Genomic DNA, 19,758 nt, shown 5'->3' with positions numbered 1-19,758 from the left:
TTGGTAGCCAATTGAAGCCTTTGGAGGAGAGCCAAAGAGAAAACATTTTCCATACTAGATGTTTGATCAATGGTAAACTTTGCATGGTGATCATTGATGGAGGGAGTTGCACCAATGTGGCGAGTGCAAGACTTGTGTCTAAATTGAATTTAGTTACAAAGCCACATCCTAGGCCATATAGGCTTCAATGGCTTAGTGAGGATGGAGAGGTGCAAGTAAGGAAGCAAGTAGAGTTAGATATTTCCATTGGAAGATACAATGATAAGGTGCTTTGTGATGTTGTTCCTATGGAGGCCAACCACTTACTCTTGGGGAGACCATGGCAATTTGATAAAAGAGCCAATCATGATGGTTTCACCAACAAAATCTCATTCATGCACCAAGACAAGAAGATAGTGATCAAACCTTTGAGTCCGCAAGAGGTGTGTGAGGATCAAAGAAAAATGAGAGAAAAGATTGTCCAAGAAAAATCTCATGGTCTTGTAGGAGAAGATCCACACAAGCATTTGATGAAATTCCATGTGGTGTGTTCTACCATGCGACCAGTGGATGTGCCAAAGGACTTCATTAAGATGAAGGCATTTCCATTTTCATTATATGACATAGCCAAGGACTGGTTGTACCTATAGCCAACACCAATCTGTACATGGAGCGACATGAAAAGGCGATTTTTAGAAAAATTCTTCCCTACGTCCAGAACAACAGCAATAAGGAAGGAGATTAGTGGCATTAGACAGCTGCAAGGAGAGAGTTTATATGAGTACTGGGAGAGGTTCAACAAGTTGTGTTCGACCTGCCCAAACCATTAGATAAATGAGCAGCTTTTGATTCAATATTTCTATGAAGGATTGATGCCTATGGAGCGCAGCATGATTGATGCAGCCAGTGGAGGTGCTCTGATGGACAAGACTCCAGTAGCTGCAAGATATTTGATCTCCAACATGGCAGAAAATTCTCAGCAATTCAGTTCCAGAAATCTTACCACTAGAGCTGTATATGAGGCATCCACAAGCAGCGTTGCTACAGTTGATAACCAATGGCTGGAAAACAAGCTTACAGAACTGACTTCTTTGCTGAGGCAATTAGCCATGGGCCAGGCAATTCCATAGATCCAGCAGACGTGTGGCATTTGTGCAGGTGACCATTATACTGATTCTTGCCCTCAGCTGCCCAACCTTCTCATTTGGTAGCAGGCATACACCTTCCTTACCAGAGTCACCAGCAACAACCTCAGCAATATAACCCCTTCTTGCCTACATACAATCCAGGGTGGAGAAGTCATCCCAATCTGAGGTATGGTCCACTAGCACCACAGCAACAGCATAAATATGTGTACCAGCAGCAGTCTGCACACCCTTCATACCACCAGCCACAACATCACCCTGTGCAGCAGCAACAACCAAAGTATCTGCCTCCTCCTATGAGACAACAACAGCAGCCTGCACAGCAAAATCAGGCTCAACAACAACCTCCTCCACAGCCCAGCAGTAGTGGACCTTCTTTGGAGGAGTTGATGAGTCAAATGGCCACTCAAAGTCTGCAGTTTCAGCAGAACAGTTCAGCCACCATTTAGGACTTACAAACCCAAATTGGGCAGCTGGCAACTTCAGTGAATAATTTACAACAGCAAGGGTCTGCAGCACTTCCTTCGAAGTCTGTAGTTAATCCGAAAGGTAATGTAAGTGCTATTACTTTAAGAAGTGGCAAGGAACTGACCAATTGTCCAGTGCAAGCTAGTAAAAGTAGTGGAAGTGAAGAGGGAGTCTGAGATAATTTACCACATCACCAGATTCCCCTTCCTTTCCCAACCAGAGTTCCTCCACCAAAGAAAATAGAAATGGACCAAGAGTTGCTGGATACCTTCAAGAAGGTGGAGATTAATATTCCTCTGCTGGATGCCATCAAACAGATTCCTCGATACGCAAAATTCTTGAAGGAGCTCTGTACTTATAAGAGGAACTTAAAGAAGAGGAATGTCCAGCTAGTTTCATCCTTGTCCCAGTCTAGCCTTCCACAGAAATGTGGTGATCCAGGAACTTTCTCCATTCCCTGCACAATTGGAGAGTCCTCTTTTGCTAGTGCCTTGCTGGATTTGGGAGCTTCTATCAATGTTATGCCTTCAGCCATATATAAGATGTTGCATTTGGGAGACTTGAAACCAACCAACATGATTATCCAATTAGCAAACAGAAGCACAGCTCAGCCCTTAGGAGTGCTCGAAGACGTGTTAGTAAAAGTTAATCAATTGATTTTTTCGGCTGATTTTTACATTCTTGATATACAGGATGAGAATTCGACCTTGATTCTGGGTAGATTCTTGATGACTACGAAGACAAAGATTGATGTCCATACTCGCACACTGTGCATGGAGTTTGGAGATGACACAGTTCATTTCAATATCTTTGATGCCATGAGATATCCGGCTGAGAGCCATTTGATGCTTTCCGACTGTTTTGATTTTTCTGTTTTTCTTATTAATGTAGTAGATAGAAATTCTGATTTAGATTTTGATACAGTTCATGTAATCGATTCTGATTTTCATTCTGCTTTTGATTCTAGTATTGATATTGCTGTAGATTCAGATTTTGACTTGTCTCAGTTTTCAGACTTAGATTTAGATGCTTTACCAGGATGCACCTGTGATAGTGGCATTTGTTCCATGTGTGCTGAGATTAATACTGCCATATCTTCTGCTGTTTTGCCTTCCATTGCAGATCCAGATTCTGTGATATCCATGGCTGCTATAGCCCCACGGTCTCCGTTATCAGTTATAGAGCAGCAGCCCAGTTCATTGGAGTTGAGCCCTCTGCCAAATCACCTTAAATATGCTTATCTGGATGCAGAGCAGTAGAGGTTTCCGGTAATTATATCCAGTAGCCTTCTGGAGGATCAAGAAGAGAAGTTGCTACAAGTCTTGAGGGTGCACAAGAAAGCCATCGGTTGGAGCTTGAGTGACATTCCTGGGATCAGTCCAGCTGTATGCATGCACAGGATTCACTTGGAGGATGAGTCTAGGCCAGTGAGGCAGCCCCAAAGAAGACTCAATCCTAACATTCTGGATGTAGTGAAGAAGGAGGTGACCAAGCTACTGATGGCTGGGATCATCTACCCCATTTCTGACAGTACATGGGTGTCACCTGTCCAAGTGGTACCTAAGAACTCTGGGATTACTGTGGTGCAGAACCAGGAGAATGAGATGGTTGCCACCAGAGTCACCAACAAATGGAGAGTGTGTATTGACTATAAGCGACTCAACCAGGCTACTCGAAACGACCACTTCCCTCTCTCATTCATTGATCAGGTTATTAAGAGGTTAGCAGGTAAATCCCATTATTGTTTCCTGGATGGTTTCTCTGGCTACATGCAGATTCATATTGCTCCTGAGGACCAGCACAAGACCACTTTCACCTGTCCTTTCGGCACTTTTGCCTATAAAAGGATGCCATTCGGCCTATGCAATGCACCTGCCACTTTTCAGAGGTGTATGTTAAGTGTTTTTTCTGATTTAATTGATAATTGCATAGAGGTGTTTATGGATGATTTTATTGTTTACGGTTCTTCATTTGATTCATGTCTGCATAGCTTAACCATGGTGTTAGAGAGATGTGTTGAAACTAACCTCGTGCTGAATTATGAGAAATGCCATTTTATGGTAAAAAAAAGGTGTAGTTTTAGGACATCTTATTTCTGAGAGGGGAATATAGGTCGATAAGGCGAAAATTGATGTTATTTCCTCTCTATCTTACCCCGCGTCTGTGCGGGAGGTGCGTTCTTTCCTTGGACATGCAGGTTTTTACAGGCGATTTATCAGAGATTTCAGTACCATTGCACTGCCGCTGTCCAGTCTTCTGCAGAAAGATGTACCATTCTTATTCTCTGATTCATGTAAGGAGGCTTTTGAGGAGTTGAGGAGGAGACTCACCACAGCACCTATCATGCAGCCACCAGATTGGGAGCTTCCCTTTGAGTTGATGTGTGATGCCTCTGACTATGCACTTGGAGCTGTTCTATCTCAGAGAGTCGGTAAATTTCCTCATGTTATTGCCTATGCCTCTAGAACTCTCGATGCAGCCCAGATAAATTTCGTTCTTATTTGCTTGGTTCCAAGATAACTGTCTTTACAGATCATGCTGCACTGAAATTCCTACTGAAGAAGCCAGATGCGAAACCTAGATTGATTAGACGGATGCTTCTTCTGCAGGAGTTTGATATAGAGATAAAAGACAAGAGTGGTGTTCTGAATCAGGTTGCTGATCATTTGAGTCGTATTGAAGGGACTATAGACCATTTACCTATTCATGATAGTTTTCCTGATGATTATTTATTTGCTCTGAACTCTATAGACTCTATTCCTTGGTTTGCTGATATTGTGAATTATTTGGTTACTTCTGTTGTACCTCCTGATGCATCTAGATCCCAGATTGATAAATTGAAAAGTAATGCTAAATATTATGTCTGGGATGATCCATATCTGTGGAAATTTTGTAATGATCAGGTCATCCGTCGATGTGTTCTTGACCACGAATTTCAGGACATTCTGTATTTTTGTCATGGCACATATGTAGGAGGCCATTTTGGACCGCAGAGGACCGCCAGGAGAGTTTTGGACAGCAGATTCTATTGGGCTACCATTTTCCGAGATGCAGCCAGATTTTCTGAAAGCTGTGAGATATGCCAGAAGGCGGGAGGGACTATTACTAGGAGACATGAGATGCCTCAGCAGCCCATTATTTTCTGTGAGATCTTTGATGTTTGGGGCATCGATTTTATGGGTCTTTTTCCTGTTTCTGCTGGATACTCTTACATATTACTTGTTGTTGACTATGTGTCTAGATGGGTGGAGGCAAAGGCCACTAGAACTAATGATTCTAAAGTTGTTTCGGATTTTCTCCGTACTCATATTTTTTACAGGTTCGGTGTGCCTAAGGCTGTCATCAGTGACCAGGGAAGTCATTTCTGTAACAGGACCATTGCAGCCTTGTTCCAGAAGTTTGGGGTCACACACAGAGTTGCTACACCATATCATCCCCAAACTAATGGGCAAGCTGAGGTATTCAACAGGGAAGTCAAGCACCTGTTGCAGAAATTAGTGCACCCGAATAGGAAAGATTGGAGTAAGTTTCTGGATGATGCTCTCTGGGCTCAGAGGACAGCTTATCGGACACCATTAGGCATGTCTCCATTTCGAGTGGTGTTTGGTAAAGCATGCCACCTTACGGTAGAAATTGAGCATCGATCATATTGGGCTGTAAAGAGTTGTAACATAGCACTTGAGCAGGCCGGAATTGAAAGGAAGCTCCAGCTTCAGGAGCTTGATGAAATACGCCTGCAAGCCTATGAGAAATCTAGATTGTATAAAGAGAAAGTTAGGAGATTTCATGATACACATATTCTAAGGAAAGAGTTCTCTGTAGGCCAGAAAGTGTTATTGTTTAACTCTCGATTGAAATTGATTGCAGGTAAGCTTCGGTCTAGATGGGATGGACCTTTTGTGATTACTCATGTTTTTTCCCCATGGTGCAGTTGAGATTCAGGATGAAGCTACCAGTAGGACTTTTAAAGTCAATGGTCATCAGCTGAAATTATTCCAGGAGAGTAGACTACTGGAGCCGGCTCAAAACATAGTTGATCTATCCTTAGTGGAGCCTACTTTGATGGAGGATGTGTCTTCTTAGGCACTTGGAGTTTGGAGCATTGTGTTCTTTGATCTTTGTTTCTTTTCCTTATAGTTTCCTTTACTTTCTCATATTTAGTTTTCATTCTATTCTTGGATTGTTTGCATGTTTTGTATTTTATATTTCCTTTTCCCACATTGTGGACAATGTGTGTTTTAAGTGTGGGGGGAGGGAGTAGTCCTTAGCATATTTTTCATTGGATTCCTTTGCTTTTAGAGACTTCATTCTTGTGAGCATCTTTTCATTTGCCATTCTTAGTTGGAAGTTTCATAACTTCATAGTTGTGTTTCTTGCATTTTGAGTTTAGCTAGTTTTTCATGATGATTAGGTTGTGGATCATTAATTGGTAGAATGCATGCCTTAGTGAGATTTTAGCTTATCTTCTTTCTTGTGTGATTCACTCATGTTTGTAGGTATTTTTGAGCTTGAATTGACTCTTTTTGATGTCATCTATTCACATGCACTTTTGATATGATTTAGGCCTTCTTTTGATTTTAGCCACTTGGCCAAATTGACTTACCTTGCATGTATTCCATTGGTTATCCCCTTTGAGCCTTATTGACCTTTTTCCTGATGATTTTGCAGCTTATTACAAGCCATGTAACTTGAAAAACCATGATGTGCCCAACCTTTGGGAATAGATGAGCTTTGGAATTGTTTTGGGAAATAGTTAAAAACAAGTGTGGGGGTGTTTTGTACATATTGCTTTGAGCATATTTTGATGCATTGTAGGTTGATGTTGTTTGCAATCTAACACTAGCAAGTGCACTAGGATTGCAGCAAGTGATGAGTAATTTTAAGATCAGAATATCGTCGCCACAAGGAATTTAGGTTTCAAGTACCACTTCACAAAATTATAACCATTTGAGCCATACGAATTTTGGAATGAGATTTGTAACATATAACAGCAGTAAACCAAAGCAATTAAAGCAAAGAACTTGCAGAAAAATAGAGTATAAGATTTGTGATGAAATGAAATAGCAATGAAGGATAGTTAGGAATTTACTTCACAAGAATATCAATATCAATCCAATTAAATCCTCTGAACATTCAAGCAATTGAATAATTGACAATCAGTTTCACATATACCTAGCCAAAGGTTAATTCCTTAACTCATTGACCCTAACAATCCACTAAACCTCCCTAATCCCTTAGGTGAGATTCAATTTCAGGTTGCATTAAGAATTAGAACTATAAGATTGCAGAATTAGGTCTCCTTATCCCTAAGAAATCCCTAAACTCTGGTTGCCAATTCAGATCGGAGCAAACAATCCAATTCCCATTGGTAAAGATTCCTCTTGATTAATCAAATGAATTTCCATTCAAAGATTACATGAAAAGCAAAATTAACAACTCAATTAATCCAAGAACTTAAAGTTCAGAAGATAAAGTCGAATCAATACATCAATTCGAGTTCCATAAACCCCTAACTCTGGGAAATTAAGCACACATTGCAACAAAAACAGAGAAAGAAGAAGAAGAAGATGAAGACGAATGCAGAGCAGCCATGGCCACGAGCTCCAATCCAATCCCTCTTCTTGGAGCTTCAAGCTTCGACCCCAATCTTCTCTCCACTCTCTCTCAACGAGAATCTAACTAACAAAACAGAAAATGAGCAAAAAGACCCCAGTTTCGTGCTTCAAACATGTATTTATAGAAACCCCAGTTCTGCGCGTTGTCACTTTTCTTCACAAGAGTAACCACGCAGAAGCTTTATGTAGTGCGCGTGTTCACTTTCAAGAGCAAAAGTAACCACGCGCAACTTGCAGAGTTGAAGGCTTCTCTGAAACATTCACTTTAATTCATAAAAGTGGCAACGCAGGAGGTTGAGGGCTGCGCGTGATCACTTTCGTGAGTAATAGTAATCACGCGCAAGCTGTCCTGATACAAGTGCCTCTGGAACGCTCACTTTCGTTGGCGAAAGTGACAACGCGCAGCTCATCAGGAATGAAGTCTCTCTAGAACGTTCACTTTCGTTGGCGAAAGTGATAACGCACACTGGCAACGCTTACTCTTGTAAATAAAAGTGATTACGCACAGACTTCTCTTCTCATTTAGGCTCTGGAATGATCACTTTCACTAACAATAGTAATCACGCCCAGCCTGCATCCCATAATTCTTGTATTTTGGAGTCCAACATTGCCATTCTTCCTCTTCCTTTCCATTGATAATCCATTTCCATGACTTTTGCTCAGATTATTCCTTCAAAAACAAGATAAATTCCTTAAGAACTAAGCATAAATTCTACAAATGCGAAAATAACTATAAATTGAAATAAAACTTTCAATCATTCTCTTTTTCTGATTTTTTCTGCTTTCTTCATATATTTTTCTTATTAAATGAGCTAGAATTATGCTAAAATATCAGTAAAAATATGGATTTATCACCACCCCAAACTTGAATTTTTGCTTGTCCTCAAGCAAATCAAACTAAACCAAGGGTAAGTTCCTCCATTTTCAAATTCAGTTCATAAACTGCTTATTTCAGATTTTTCTAATTTCTAATTCTGTGTTTTTTGCAAAATTTTCAATCAAGTTGTTCATCCAAATACTCATCATGATATTCCTACTGCATAATCATCATTGAGTAAGAATTGCTACCTAAGTTCATATTTTTCATCAAAAATCATGTGAGTACAATTAATCAACATGATCACAACTCACTTGGAAGTGTTTCTCTCATCACTCAACAGTGTTTAGGTGCTATTTTCACTGCACTTTACCATATGCTTGCCCAATTTCTCCATCTCCTCTGCTTAGTACAATTAATCACACATCTAGAGGACTTTTTCAGGTTATAACAAGGCTAAGGTTAAGGTAGGTATCAAATAAAATGGAAAATAATACATGCAATTTCAAAAGATCAGAGGCATTTTGAGTGATTTGTTTTAAAACTAGCCTGGATCTGCATTATTCCTCCTTAATTTTCTCACTTATGCAGCAAACAGAATTTTTCTTACAGCAGAATTTTCATCTCTTTTCTTCTTTTCTTGCTTTCAGTCACTATCTTCTTTTCGTTGATATTCTTTTTCTTTTTCTGCAGCACTTTGCTGCACTTCTTTTCTTTTAAACTCACATTTTTGTTCTTTTCACAGCTTTGCTTCATAAATTTTTCATTTTGCTGCAGCACTTTTGTTCTTTCTTTCTGGCTTGTTGAACTCAAACTTAGATAGCATGCTATTTCCCACCCCAAACTTAGAACATTGCTTGTCCTCAAGCAATTAAAATCTGGATGCCACCCCAAACTTAGTTTTAAAACTCATTCTTGATTAAACTCATTATGCCTTTGATCTTTTGAATGGTAAAAATTGGTTTTTCAGCAAGGCTTATAATGAGGTAATTTCAAGAAAAGGGATATTAAGATCAAAAGGGTGAACTAAGACATTCAATCATAAAGGAAGGCATTTAGGCTGACTAGGATATCAATCATGGCCTCTATCATGTGGGTGAAAACTGTAACATGCATATTCAATTTAAGAACAAGGGCAAGTTCTAGAGAATGCAGCCAAATATGATTAATCACACAAGAAAAAGAATTAGACAGCTCAAATCTCACTAGGTATTTATAAGTGATCATGTGGATTAATGAAAACACAATGCACTTTTCAGAAATATATGCACCTAGTGGCAATTGCCTCATTTTTGAAAATACAAGTGTGATCTCATTTTGAGAATGGGAAAAACAACTTAAAAAGAAATTCACACAGAATTCACAAAATTGACAATCATTTTTATTTGATTAACAGCCAGCAATTTATTATCTATTCTAGTATTTTGGTATTTTTCAGGAATAATTCAGTGTAATGTGAAGCTAACTCATGAATAAGAGGTAGAGAATGAAACCCCCCTTTCATGGCAGCTTATGCAAGTGTCAGCTTCCATGGTGTGTGAGTGTTGTGTGGTTGCGACATTTTCTGCACAAAACACCAAAAATTCCGTCAATTATCAAGTGAAAAAGGATTGAATTCTGCAGAATTAATGTGTGTTCAAAACATAATAGTTCAGAATTAGCATGAAACCAAAATATACCAAGTGTGCAAATTACAAACCCAAATTCTAAAATGAAACAAAAAAGTTTGAAACTTAATTACAAGACCGTCAAGAGAAAATTCGAATTAACAGAAAAGAAAACAAAAATCCTAAACTAGTCATCTTGGGCATCCTCCTCATCAGAAATTTCATCTTCATCTTCTTCCTCATCCTCCTCATCTTCTTCTTCCTCCACCACTTCTTCAGTTGGCTGTGGAAAATGAGTCTTGTAAATTGGCAAGTCTTTAAAGACTGATGAGCGTAGACATTGAGCATTCTCGGCCAAATCTGGTGTGTGATAAAGTTCATCTTTGGTCATTCCCATCTTCTGACCAAGATTCATCAACACACATTCCAATAGCATAGTTCCTGCCTTCAAACTGCTGTGGAGCTCAGTTTGTCGTTCAGCCAATTGATTTTTCCTTTCAACCAAAAGATGTAGGATGTCCTTCATCTTCATTGGTTTCTCCTTTCTGAACTGGGTGGGGATAGGTGCAGCTGAAGTGCAGGAGGTGGTGGCATAGGTTTCCTTTACCATTGAGACAGAGATAGGGGGAGCAGATCTGATTTTCTCTTGGTATTCTCCAACTTCAACCCCTGCATCCTCACAAAGTAAAGTGATTAATGAGGGAAAGGCTAGTGAATCTCTTTTTGTTTTCAAAATATTTAAGATACATTCACTAATTACTTCCCTCACATCAATGTACATATCATTAATGATAGCAAACAATAATTCAGCCCTCTTTATTGCCAGGGTTGAACTATGCTTGACTGGCATGAAAGAGTTCAACAGAAAAGTACTCCAAACTTTAGCAAATGGTAGCAGGTTCTTGGTGGTGATACACTTGGGTTTTTGGGCGAGGTTCAGCTGCCAAGTTGTGCCTGGCCTTCCAATTCTGTGCAGGATTTCAATATAATCCTTGTCTGGACTATTCTTAAAGTCAGTGAAGTCCATCTGCCCTAGTTGCCTTTCAGTGTAAATTTCCAACACTCGATTGATGTTGGCAGCAGTGAAATCCACCCTCATACCCTTGACCATTGTGTGAAATTTGGGAATTTGGTCTCCCTTGAACCACAATGCATTTGCATAAAACTCCTGTGTAATTTCTCTCTAACCATTATCAGTCAAGGAGCAGAAGTTGTCCCATCCCCTTTTCTGAATTTCTTCTGAGTACTCAGGGTAGTTACCTTCAGCAATTTCAAAGGCTCTATCCAGGACAATCTTCCTCCTCAGAATATTTGCCTTGAAATAGTTTTCGTGAGCAATACTCCTGAACCTTGGATCATGATCAGTAGGGGTAGAGGTAGAAGGAGCATTTCTTCTGGTCGGCTGAGGTGGTGAAGAGGTTGCAGGTGCGGTTACTCTTGGCTGAGGAGGGTCAGCAATTTCAATGGGTGAGGAAGGTGAGACACCATCAGTTCTTGCTCTTTTTGTGGTTGGAGAATTCCTGGCTGTTCCAGCTTGAATATTCCTGATAGATCTCCTTCTTGGAGTGTTGCTGGCAGATCCAGGTTTGGTCTTCTTAGAAGGTCCAACTGGTGTATTCAAAGAAGTTCTGACCATTTTGAAGTGGCTGCAAGAAAAAAAAAAAAACAAGCAAGTAATTTGACAGTTTAAAATTCATGACACAGAATTGTGACAGTATATATCTCTTTACTAGACAAATTCAATTAATCCATGTGCAGAATTCCAATTTGCAGTATGGATCTTTTTACAATTAGTTGTTGTCATGAGGATGTAATCATATAAACACACAAGCAATATTGCAAATTACTAAGCAATCACAGTCAAAATTGGTTAAACCTTTAAATTTGTAGTTTAGAGTGCACACTCTCAAAGCACATCAGGTTAACGCAGAGATGCTGTTATAGGTCATCAACATATTTTTTTTTTACATGCTCTCTTATGTAAGCACAAAAGTTATTTATCAGAGCAAAATTGTCACTTTTCAGATATACCAGCACTTAGGTACAAAATTAATCAAACCATATTCAGGGGATTTTAGATTGGCCTTCCTAATTTGTTCTCTCAAAGATCACAATTTCACCAAGAATGCAGAAAAAGAATCACAATTTTCAACCAAATGTCAACTACTAACGCACTTTCATCCTGCCCACTAGAAATGCAATACATGCTTGAATGGTTCCTAAAAGAATTTATCTTCTGACAGTAAAATTCCATCCAGAATATTGCCTATTGTTTCTTTGAATCACATACAATTAGAACAGTGCACTCATTCATTATCATCAAAGACTAAATATCAGCTTAATGCAGGACTTATCAGTATGGTATCTGTACAATCATGCAGTGCAATATACAGCAGTAACTCGTTCCATACAACTCAGTTCAGACATCAACATTCAAATATTGCATGCAAAGAGTATTTTCGTTGATGGCAACTGGAATATTTCTATTTCTTTCAAAGTCATGTTCAGGTTTTTCGCATAATGTAGATGTGAATATGTTAATAGAGGAGATTGAATGACTTTGAAAACCTAAATACAATTTCGTAGAATGCAGAGAACGTACCTTGAGCTTCAAAAATGTGAATGACAGTGAAAAAGAGGGAGCAATTGCTTGCTGGTTGCTTCACGAAAGATTGAAAGTCAGAGGAATTTCAGAGGGAAATGGGGATTTAGGTTTAAATGGATGTGAGCGTGGTTCCTTTATATTGAGTCTGGGGTCACGCGTGTGCACGTGACCACTTTTTAAGTGAAAAGTGAACGTTCCCTTATTAATAAAATTCTGCGTTATCACTCTTGTCGAACAGAGTGAGTGTTCCAGAGAGCTTGGAAATTTTGAATGCAATGCGCGTTATCACTATTGCTGGGCAAAGTGATAACGCGCAAGCTTATTGCTTGAGCGTGGTTACTTTTATCAGTAAAAGGAGTAACGCGCTATGAAATATTCCATACTTACCTGCGCGTGGTCACTCTTGACTAGGAAAGGAAGTGATCCAGAGAGTGTGTTTTTCTCATCTGCCTCTGCGTTATCACTCTCATCCGCGAGAGTGATTGTTCCAGAGAGCTGTGTTTCCCAGTCAGTTTCTGCGTTATCACTCTCATCAGCGAGAGTGATTATTCCAGAGGGGAAATCTCATAATTTCATCTCTACGTGATTGCTTTTCTGTAAAAGAGTGATTCCTTTCATCAATCCAAGTTCTCCAAACTTTAATTGGCTCACTTAACAAATCATAATCATTCCAATACACACTCACCATATAAAATATCTATTTCCCTCATCATGTTCACCCTTAATTACATATACAACATTCATCCAAGGCTGAATTCTGCAGAACATGTATTCACTCCCTACTTATGCAGTTTTGACTTTTACATCACACACTCCTATCATGAACTCTCAATTCATTCATCATTTTCGCTCCAAATTACAGATGCAACAAACATCACAGTTGAATTCTGCAGAATTTCTGCTTAACATATTCACAATTCAATTCTGACTTTTCCATAACACATTATAGCATAAAGTCCAATTGCATTTATCAGATTCGCTACAAATGACAGATTTAGCATGCTTTAAAATTTACCTTTTGCATCAAAATTACAGAATATGATGAGTATGATGCAGAACTTTGTATTTTGCAGAAAATTTACAGAATTTGATAACTATTATTCAGACTGTACAAGAACTTTAAGCATTCTAATTAATTCCAATCTGCATTCTTGTTTCAGCCACCAGATTTATTCCAAACATCAGATTCAGCAAGGTAACCAAGATGAAAAGTTCAGACTTTGACTTCTATGAATACTGTTAATTCAAAAATAATGCAGAAAACTTAAATTGGGTTAGAAATGTGAGTTGCCTCTCACAAAGCGCTTCTTTAATATCATTAGCTTGACATTAAATGTTTCTTACTCAAGAGAAACCAGTTTCATGCATGATATGTTCCTTGTAAACTCCTCTCCATGATAGATCTTCAATCTTTGGCCATTGACCTTGAATTCTCTCCCTGTTTTCAGATCTTCTATAAGAATTGCTCCAAAGGGAGAAGTTTCCTTAATTAAAAATGGTCCAAACCATCTAGATTTCAGTTTCCCTGGAAACAATTTTAATCTTGAATTGAATAATAGTACTTACTGGCCAGGTCTGAAATCTTTTTGCAGAATAAATTTGTCATGGATCCTCTTGGTTCTTTCTTTGTACAACTTTGCATTCTCATAAGCTTGTTGTCTGAATTCTTCCAATTCATGCAACTGTAAAACTTTCTTCTTTACAGCACTTGACAAATCAAAGTTAAGCCACTTGGTAGTCCAATATGCTCTGTGCTCCAGCTCTAGAGGTAAGTGACAGGCCTTTCCAAATACTAGCTGATATGGAGACATACCAATTGGAGTTTTAAAAGCAGTTCTATATGCCCACAGTGAGTCATCCAGTTTCTTTGACCAATCCTTCCTTGAACTGTTCACTACTTTCTCTAGAATTTACTTGATCTCTCTATTTGAAACCTCCACTTGTCCACTTGTTTATGGATGGTATGGAGTAGCAACCTTATGCTTCACACCATATTTCATTAATACAGCTTCAAGATACTTGTTGCAGAAGTGAGTACCTCCATCACTTATCAGCACTCTAGGCACACCAAATCTTGAAAAAATGTTCTTTCTTATAAAAGAAATCACTACCTTTGCATCATTTGATCTGGTGGGAATTGCTTCTACCCATTTAGACACATAATCCACTGCAACTAGAATGTATTCGTGTGAGAATGATGGGGGAAATGGTCCCATGAAATCAATCCCCCATACATCAAATGGTTCCACTTCTAGGATATTGGTTAATGGCAGCTCATGTCTTCTTGAAATATTTCCAGTTCTTTGACATTTATCACAGTTTTCCATATACTTCTTGGCATCTTTGAAGAGTGTAGGCCAAAAGAAACCTGCTTGCAAGACTTTTGCAGCAGTCCTTGAACTTGCATGGTGGCCTCCATATTCTGAATTGTGACAATGCCATAGTATCTCAGCTTGCTCACTTTGTGGAATGCATCTTCTAATTAACCCATCTATTCCAATTTTGAACAGATATGGGTCTTCCCACACATAGAATTTGTTGTCATATAAGAACTTCTTTTTTTGCTGCCAAGTAAACCTCTTTGGAATGAATTGAGTGGCTTTAAAATTTGCAATGTCAGCAAACCAAGGCATGTTTTCCACTGCAAACAGCTTTTCATCTGGAAATTCTTTATTTATTTCCAATGATTCAGTGGTTAAACTCTCCAAAGGAAGTCTGGACAAGTGGTCTGCTACACAATTTTCTTTTCCTTTCTTGTCTTTGATTTCTAGCTCAAATTCTTGGAGTAGCAAAATCCATCTTAATAACCTGGGTTTTGTATCCTGTTTTGTCAAAAGGTATTTAAGAGCAGCATGATCAGTGTATACAATCACTTTTGAACCCATTAAATATGGTCTAAACTTATCAAAAGCATGTACAACAGCTAAAAGTTCTTTTTCCGTTGTTGTGTAATTCACTTGTGCAGGATTTAACACTTTGCTTGAATAATAGATAGCATGTAATTTCCTATCTTTTCTCTGTCCTAACACAGCACCACTGCACTATCACTTGCATCACACATGAGTTCAAAAGGTAATTTCCAATCTGGTTTTGCAAGAATAGGTGCAGAAATCAGTTTCTCTTTTAAAACAGAAAATGCATGCAAACAATTATCATCAAATATGAAATCTGCATCTTTTATAAGTAAATTACTCAAGGGTTTAGCAATCTTAGAAAAATCTTTTATGAATCTTCTATAAAAACTAGCATGTCCTAAAAAACTTTTAACTCCCTTAACATTGATAGGTGGAGGCAATTTACTAATGATTTCTATCTTAGCTTGGTCCACCTCCATTCCTTTCTCTGAAATTTTGTGACCAAGGACAATGCCTTCTTGTACCATGAAATGACACTTCTCCCAATTCAACACAAGGTTAGTATCTTGACATCTCTGCAAAACAGTGGATAGATTAGCTAAACAATCATCAAAAGAATCACCAAAAACAGAGAAATCATCCATGAACACTTCTATGATGTTTTCTACCAAATCAGAAAAAATAGAAAGCATGCATCTTTGGAAAGTGGCAGGGGCATTACACAGACCAAATGGCATTCTCCTATATGCAAAGACTCCAAATGGACATGTAAATGCAGTTTTCTCTTGATCCAAAGGATCCACAGCTATTTGATTATATCCTGAATACCCATCAAGAAAACAATAAAATGAATTTCCAGTAAGTCTTTCTAGCATTTGATCTGCAAATGGTAGTGGGAAATGGTCTTTTCTGATTGCATTATTTAATTTCCTATAGTCTATGCACATTCTCCATCCAGTCACAGTCCTAGTAGGGATAAGTTCATTCTTTTCATTAGGTACAACTGTCATACCACCTTTCTTTGGAACAACTTGGACTGGACTTACCCAATTGCTGTCAGAAATAGGGTATATTTTTCCTGCATCTAACAGCTTCATGACCTCTTTTTTAACTACCTCTTTCATGGCTGGGTTTAACCTCCTTTGTGGCTGCACAACAGGCTTAAAATTCTCTTCAAATAAAATTCTGTGCTTACAAAATGAGGGATTTATACCTTTCAGATCTGCAATACTCCAGCCAATTGCAGATTTGTGTTCTCTTAAGATTCTTAACAATTTTTCCTCTTGTTCTTCCTTAAGTTCATTGTTGATGATGACTAGATTTTCATGTTTCTCATCCAGAAATGCATACCGCAGGTGTGAAGGAAGTTGTTTCAGTTCTAGCTTCTGCTTTTCTTCTTCTTTAGCATCCTTTTTCAGCTCTTCTTTCACTAAATTTTCCGCAGGTTTTTGCATCGGCAGAGCTTCCAATTGCTGCTGCATTTCCATGATATCTTCTTCATTCAGAGTTTCAGATTTGTCATTCCCTGCAGATATTATTTCTTCTAACACAGCAGTTTCATCAAATTCTTTCATATGGTGTTGTGTAATAAAAGCATCCAGTATATCTACCTTCATACATGTATTATCTTCAACTGGATATTTTAAAGCTTCAAACACATTAAATATTACCTTCTCATCTTGAACTCGAAGCATAAGTTCACCTTTTTACACATCTATTAAAGCTCTCCCGGTTGCAAGAAATGGCCTCCCTAGGATCAAAGGAATGTTAGAATCCACTTCCATGTCCAGAATTACAAAATCTGCAGGAAAAATGAACTTGTCAACTTTAACTAATAAATCTTCAACAACTCCATATGGATAAGTGTATGATCTATCAGCTAGCTGCAGTGTAATGTTGGTAGGCTTCACTTCCTCTATGCCAAGTTTCTGTAGAACAGCTAATGGCATCAGATTTATGCTTGCTCCCAAGTCACACAATGCTCTTCCCACAGTGCAGTTTCCTATTTCACAAGGAATGCTAAATGATCCAGGATCTTTCAACTTTTGAGGAAGTTTTCTCTTAAGAATGGCACTGCACTCCTCTGTCAAAGGTACTGTTTTGTCATGCTCTAGCTTTCTTTTTCTGGAAAGTAGTTCTTTCATGAACTTTGCATATGAAGGCATTTGCTCCAAAGCTTCTGCAAAAGGAATGTTAATTTGTAATTTCTTAAAGACATTCATAAACCTTTCAAATTGTTCCTCTTGTTTAGGATTTTGGACTCTTTGAGGATAGGGCAGCCTCTTGTATTTTTCTAGGTCTATTGGCTTACAAGCTTCCTCAAAGAGTTGCTTTTTGGTTTTCCTTTCAGAATTCATAGGCACGTCTACTTTTTCTTCTGAATGGTCTTTCTTCAATAGCTTAAAATTTCCTTGTTGCAGATCTTGTTCAATGTTTCTTTCTGCTTCATCATTCACTTTCTTTTCTGCTGGTTTAGGACTTGCAACTACAGCTCCACTCCTTGTAGTTATGGCTTGACATTGCTCTTTAGGATTGATTACTATATTGCTTGGAAATCTTCCTTCATCCCTGCTGGATAGTTGTTCAGCTAATTGTCCAATATGTGTCTCTAGTTCCTTCATGGAGGCTTCTTGGTTTTTGAAGCTTGTTTGAGTCACCTTCATGAATTGCAGCATAGTTTCTTCCATCTCAGTCAACCTCTCATTCATAGGTCTGGAAAATTTCTGATTTCCTTGAGGTTGAGTGGATGAATTCCTCTGAAAATAAGGCTGTTGTGTTGCTGGATCTGCATTAGAAAAAGGCAAATTTGAGTTAGAATTCTTTGCAACAGAATATTGATTATTCCAATTAGAATACTGCTGAGTTCTATTATTCGAAAATTGAAATCCAGGGGGATATGATGGCTGTTGTCTCTGAAAATTATTCATATAATTCACTTGCTCTTGTGGTTCACTTGTGGATGCCTCACATGCACCATTTACATGGTTTCCTCCACAAAAATCACAACTTAGCTGACTAGTAGGCATACTCCCTGTTTGCAGATTGTTGATTTGTTGTGTTAAGGCAGCTAATTGTTCTGAAAACATTTGATTTTGTAGCTGATTTTGTGCAAGAAAAGTTTCCAGAACCTTAGCTTCATGACCAGAGTTTCTTCCTTGATTCCTTGAGTTTGAATTTTGATACATTGAAGATGCCATCATGTCAATAATCCTCTGAGCTTCTTCCAAGGACTTTGTATTTAATGAACCTCCAGCAGCAGCATCAACCATTGTTCTTGTTACTGCATTCATCCCATTATAAAAAGTTTCCAATTGCATCTAATCTGGAATACAATGATGTGGACACCTTCTTAGCAATTCTTTGTATCTTTCCCAAGCTTCATACAATGATTCTCCATCTTGCTGAACAAAGGATGTAATTTCTCCTCTCAGCTTAGCAGCTTTAGATGGAGGGAAGTACTTGGTTAGAAACCTGTTCACAAGTTCTGTCCAAGTTGTAATGCTTCCTTGTGGTTGAGCTGGTAACCAGCATTTTGCTCTATCTCTCAAGGAAAAAGGAAATAGTCTCAGTCTGATGGCTTCTTCACTAACCCCATTTATTCTTATGGTGTCACATAGCTGTAGAAAATTTGAAATATATAGGTTAGGATCATAAGAATTTCCACCAGAAAACTGATCTTGTTGGACTAAGTGTAATAAGGCAGGTTTAATCTCAAAATGGTTGGCTTGAATAGTTGGCCTGATTATAGAAGAGTTAAAACCTTGCATGTTAGGAATTGCATAGTCCCCTAATGTTCTAATTCTATTTTGGTCTGCCATCTCTATTTCTGAATTTAGTTGTCTCAAAGATGTAGGTGTACTTTTCACTCTAGGATTGTTCTGAAATTCTGGAGAATGGACAGCTTCTAATTCACTATCACTCCCTATGACTTTTTCTGCTCTAGACTTTTTTCTCAATCTCCTTAAGGTTATGTCTATGTCAGGATCAAAGACTAGAGTTGATTTGTTTTTGTTTTTGCCACGCGTATACAAATCAAAATGAAGCAAAAGTAAACTACAAGTTAGTATTCAGAATTGCACCACGAAAATTATGCAGCAAATATCAGTAAAAGTAATTGAAACACAAGTTTAAAAGCTGCAGAATTATGCAGAATGGACAAAATGTCTAACTACAGACTAATACTACAGAAATTTAGAGAAACAAAATACTCAATCTAGCTATTCTTATGTTACTAATGATATTAAAACTCAAATTCCCCAGCAACGGCGCCAAAAACTTGTTGTTTGCAATCTAACACTAGCAAGTGCACTAGGATTGCAGCAAGTGATGAGTAATTTTAAGATCAGAATATCGTCTCCACAGGGAATTTAGGTTTCAAGTACCACTTCACAGAATTATAACCATTTGAGCCATACAAATTTTGGAATGAGATTTGTAACATATAACAGCAGTAAACCAAAGCAATTAAAGCAAAGAACTTGCAGAAAAACAGAGTATAAGATTTGTGATGAAATGAAATAGCAATGAAGGATAGTTAGGAATTTACTTCACAAGAATATCAATATCAATCCAATTAAATCCTCTGAACATTCAAGCAATTGAATAATTGACAATCAGTTTCACATATACCTAGCCAAAGGTTAATTCCTTAACTCATTGACCCTAAC

At 38.2% G+C, this 19,758-nt stretch overlaps 1 protein-coding gene and 1 non-coding gene across 2 annotated transcripts; both read left to right on the top strand.

Annotated features, from left to right (window-relative positions):
* The first annotated feature begins 1,837 nt into the window (after positions 1 to 1,837).
* On the top strand, positions 1,838 to 2,851 carry LOC113862342. The gene has a single exon (XM_027495432.1). The coding sequence runs from the start codon at positions 1,838 to 1,840 to the stop codon at positions 2,849 to 2,851; it is 1,014 nt and encodes a 337-aa protein (XP_027351233.1).
* Positions 2,852 to 18,418: 15,567 nt separating this feature from the next.
* On the top strand, positions 18,419 to 18,525 carry LOC113864134. The gene has a single exon (XR_003504737.1). It is a non-coding gene; the product is annotated as a small nucleolar RNA R71 (small nucleolar RNA).
* The last annotated feature ends 1,233 nt before the right edge of the window (positions 18,526 to 19,758 follow it).

This window comes from Abrus precatorius, unplaced genomic scaffold (genome assembly GCF_003935025.1).
Source record: "Abrus precatorius isolate BTA unplaced genomic scaffold, Abrus_2018 Scaffold3, whole genome shotgun sequence".
NCBI classification, from domain to species: domain Eukaryota; kingdom Viridiplantae; phylum Streptophyta; class Magnoliopsida; order Fabales; family Fabaceae; genus Abrus; species Abrus precatorius.
This window is presented reverse-complemented; position numbering and strand designations above follow the sequence as displayed.

Bases quoted from the DNA above. Each gene is read 5' to 3' on its own strand.
- LOC113862342 (XM_027495432.1), top strand. From the start codon at position 1,838: ATGGACCAAGAGTTGCTGGATACCTTCAAGAAGGTGGAGATTAATATT.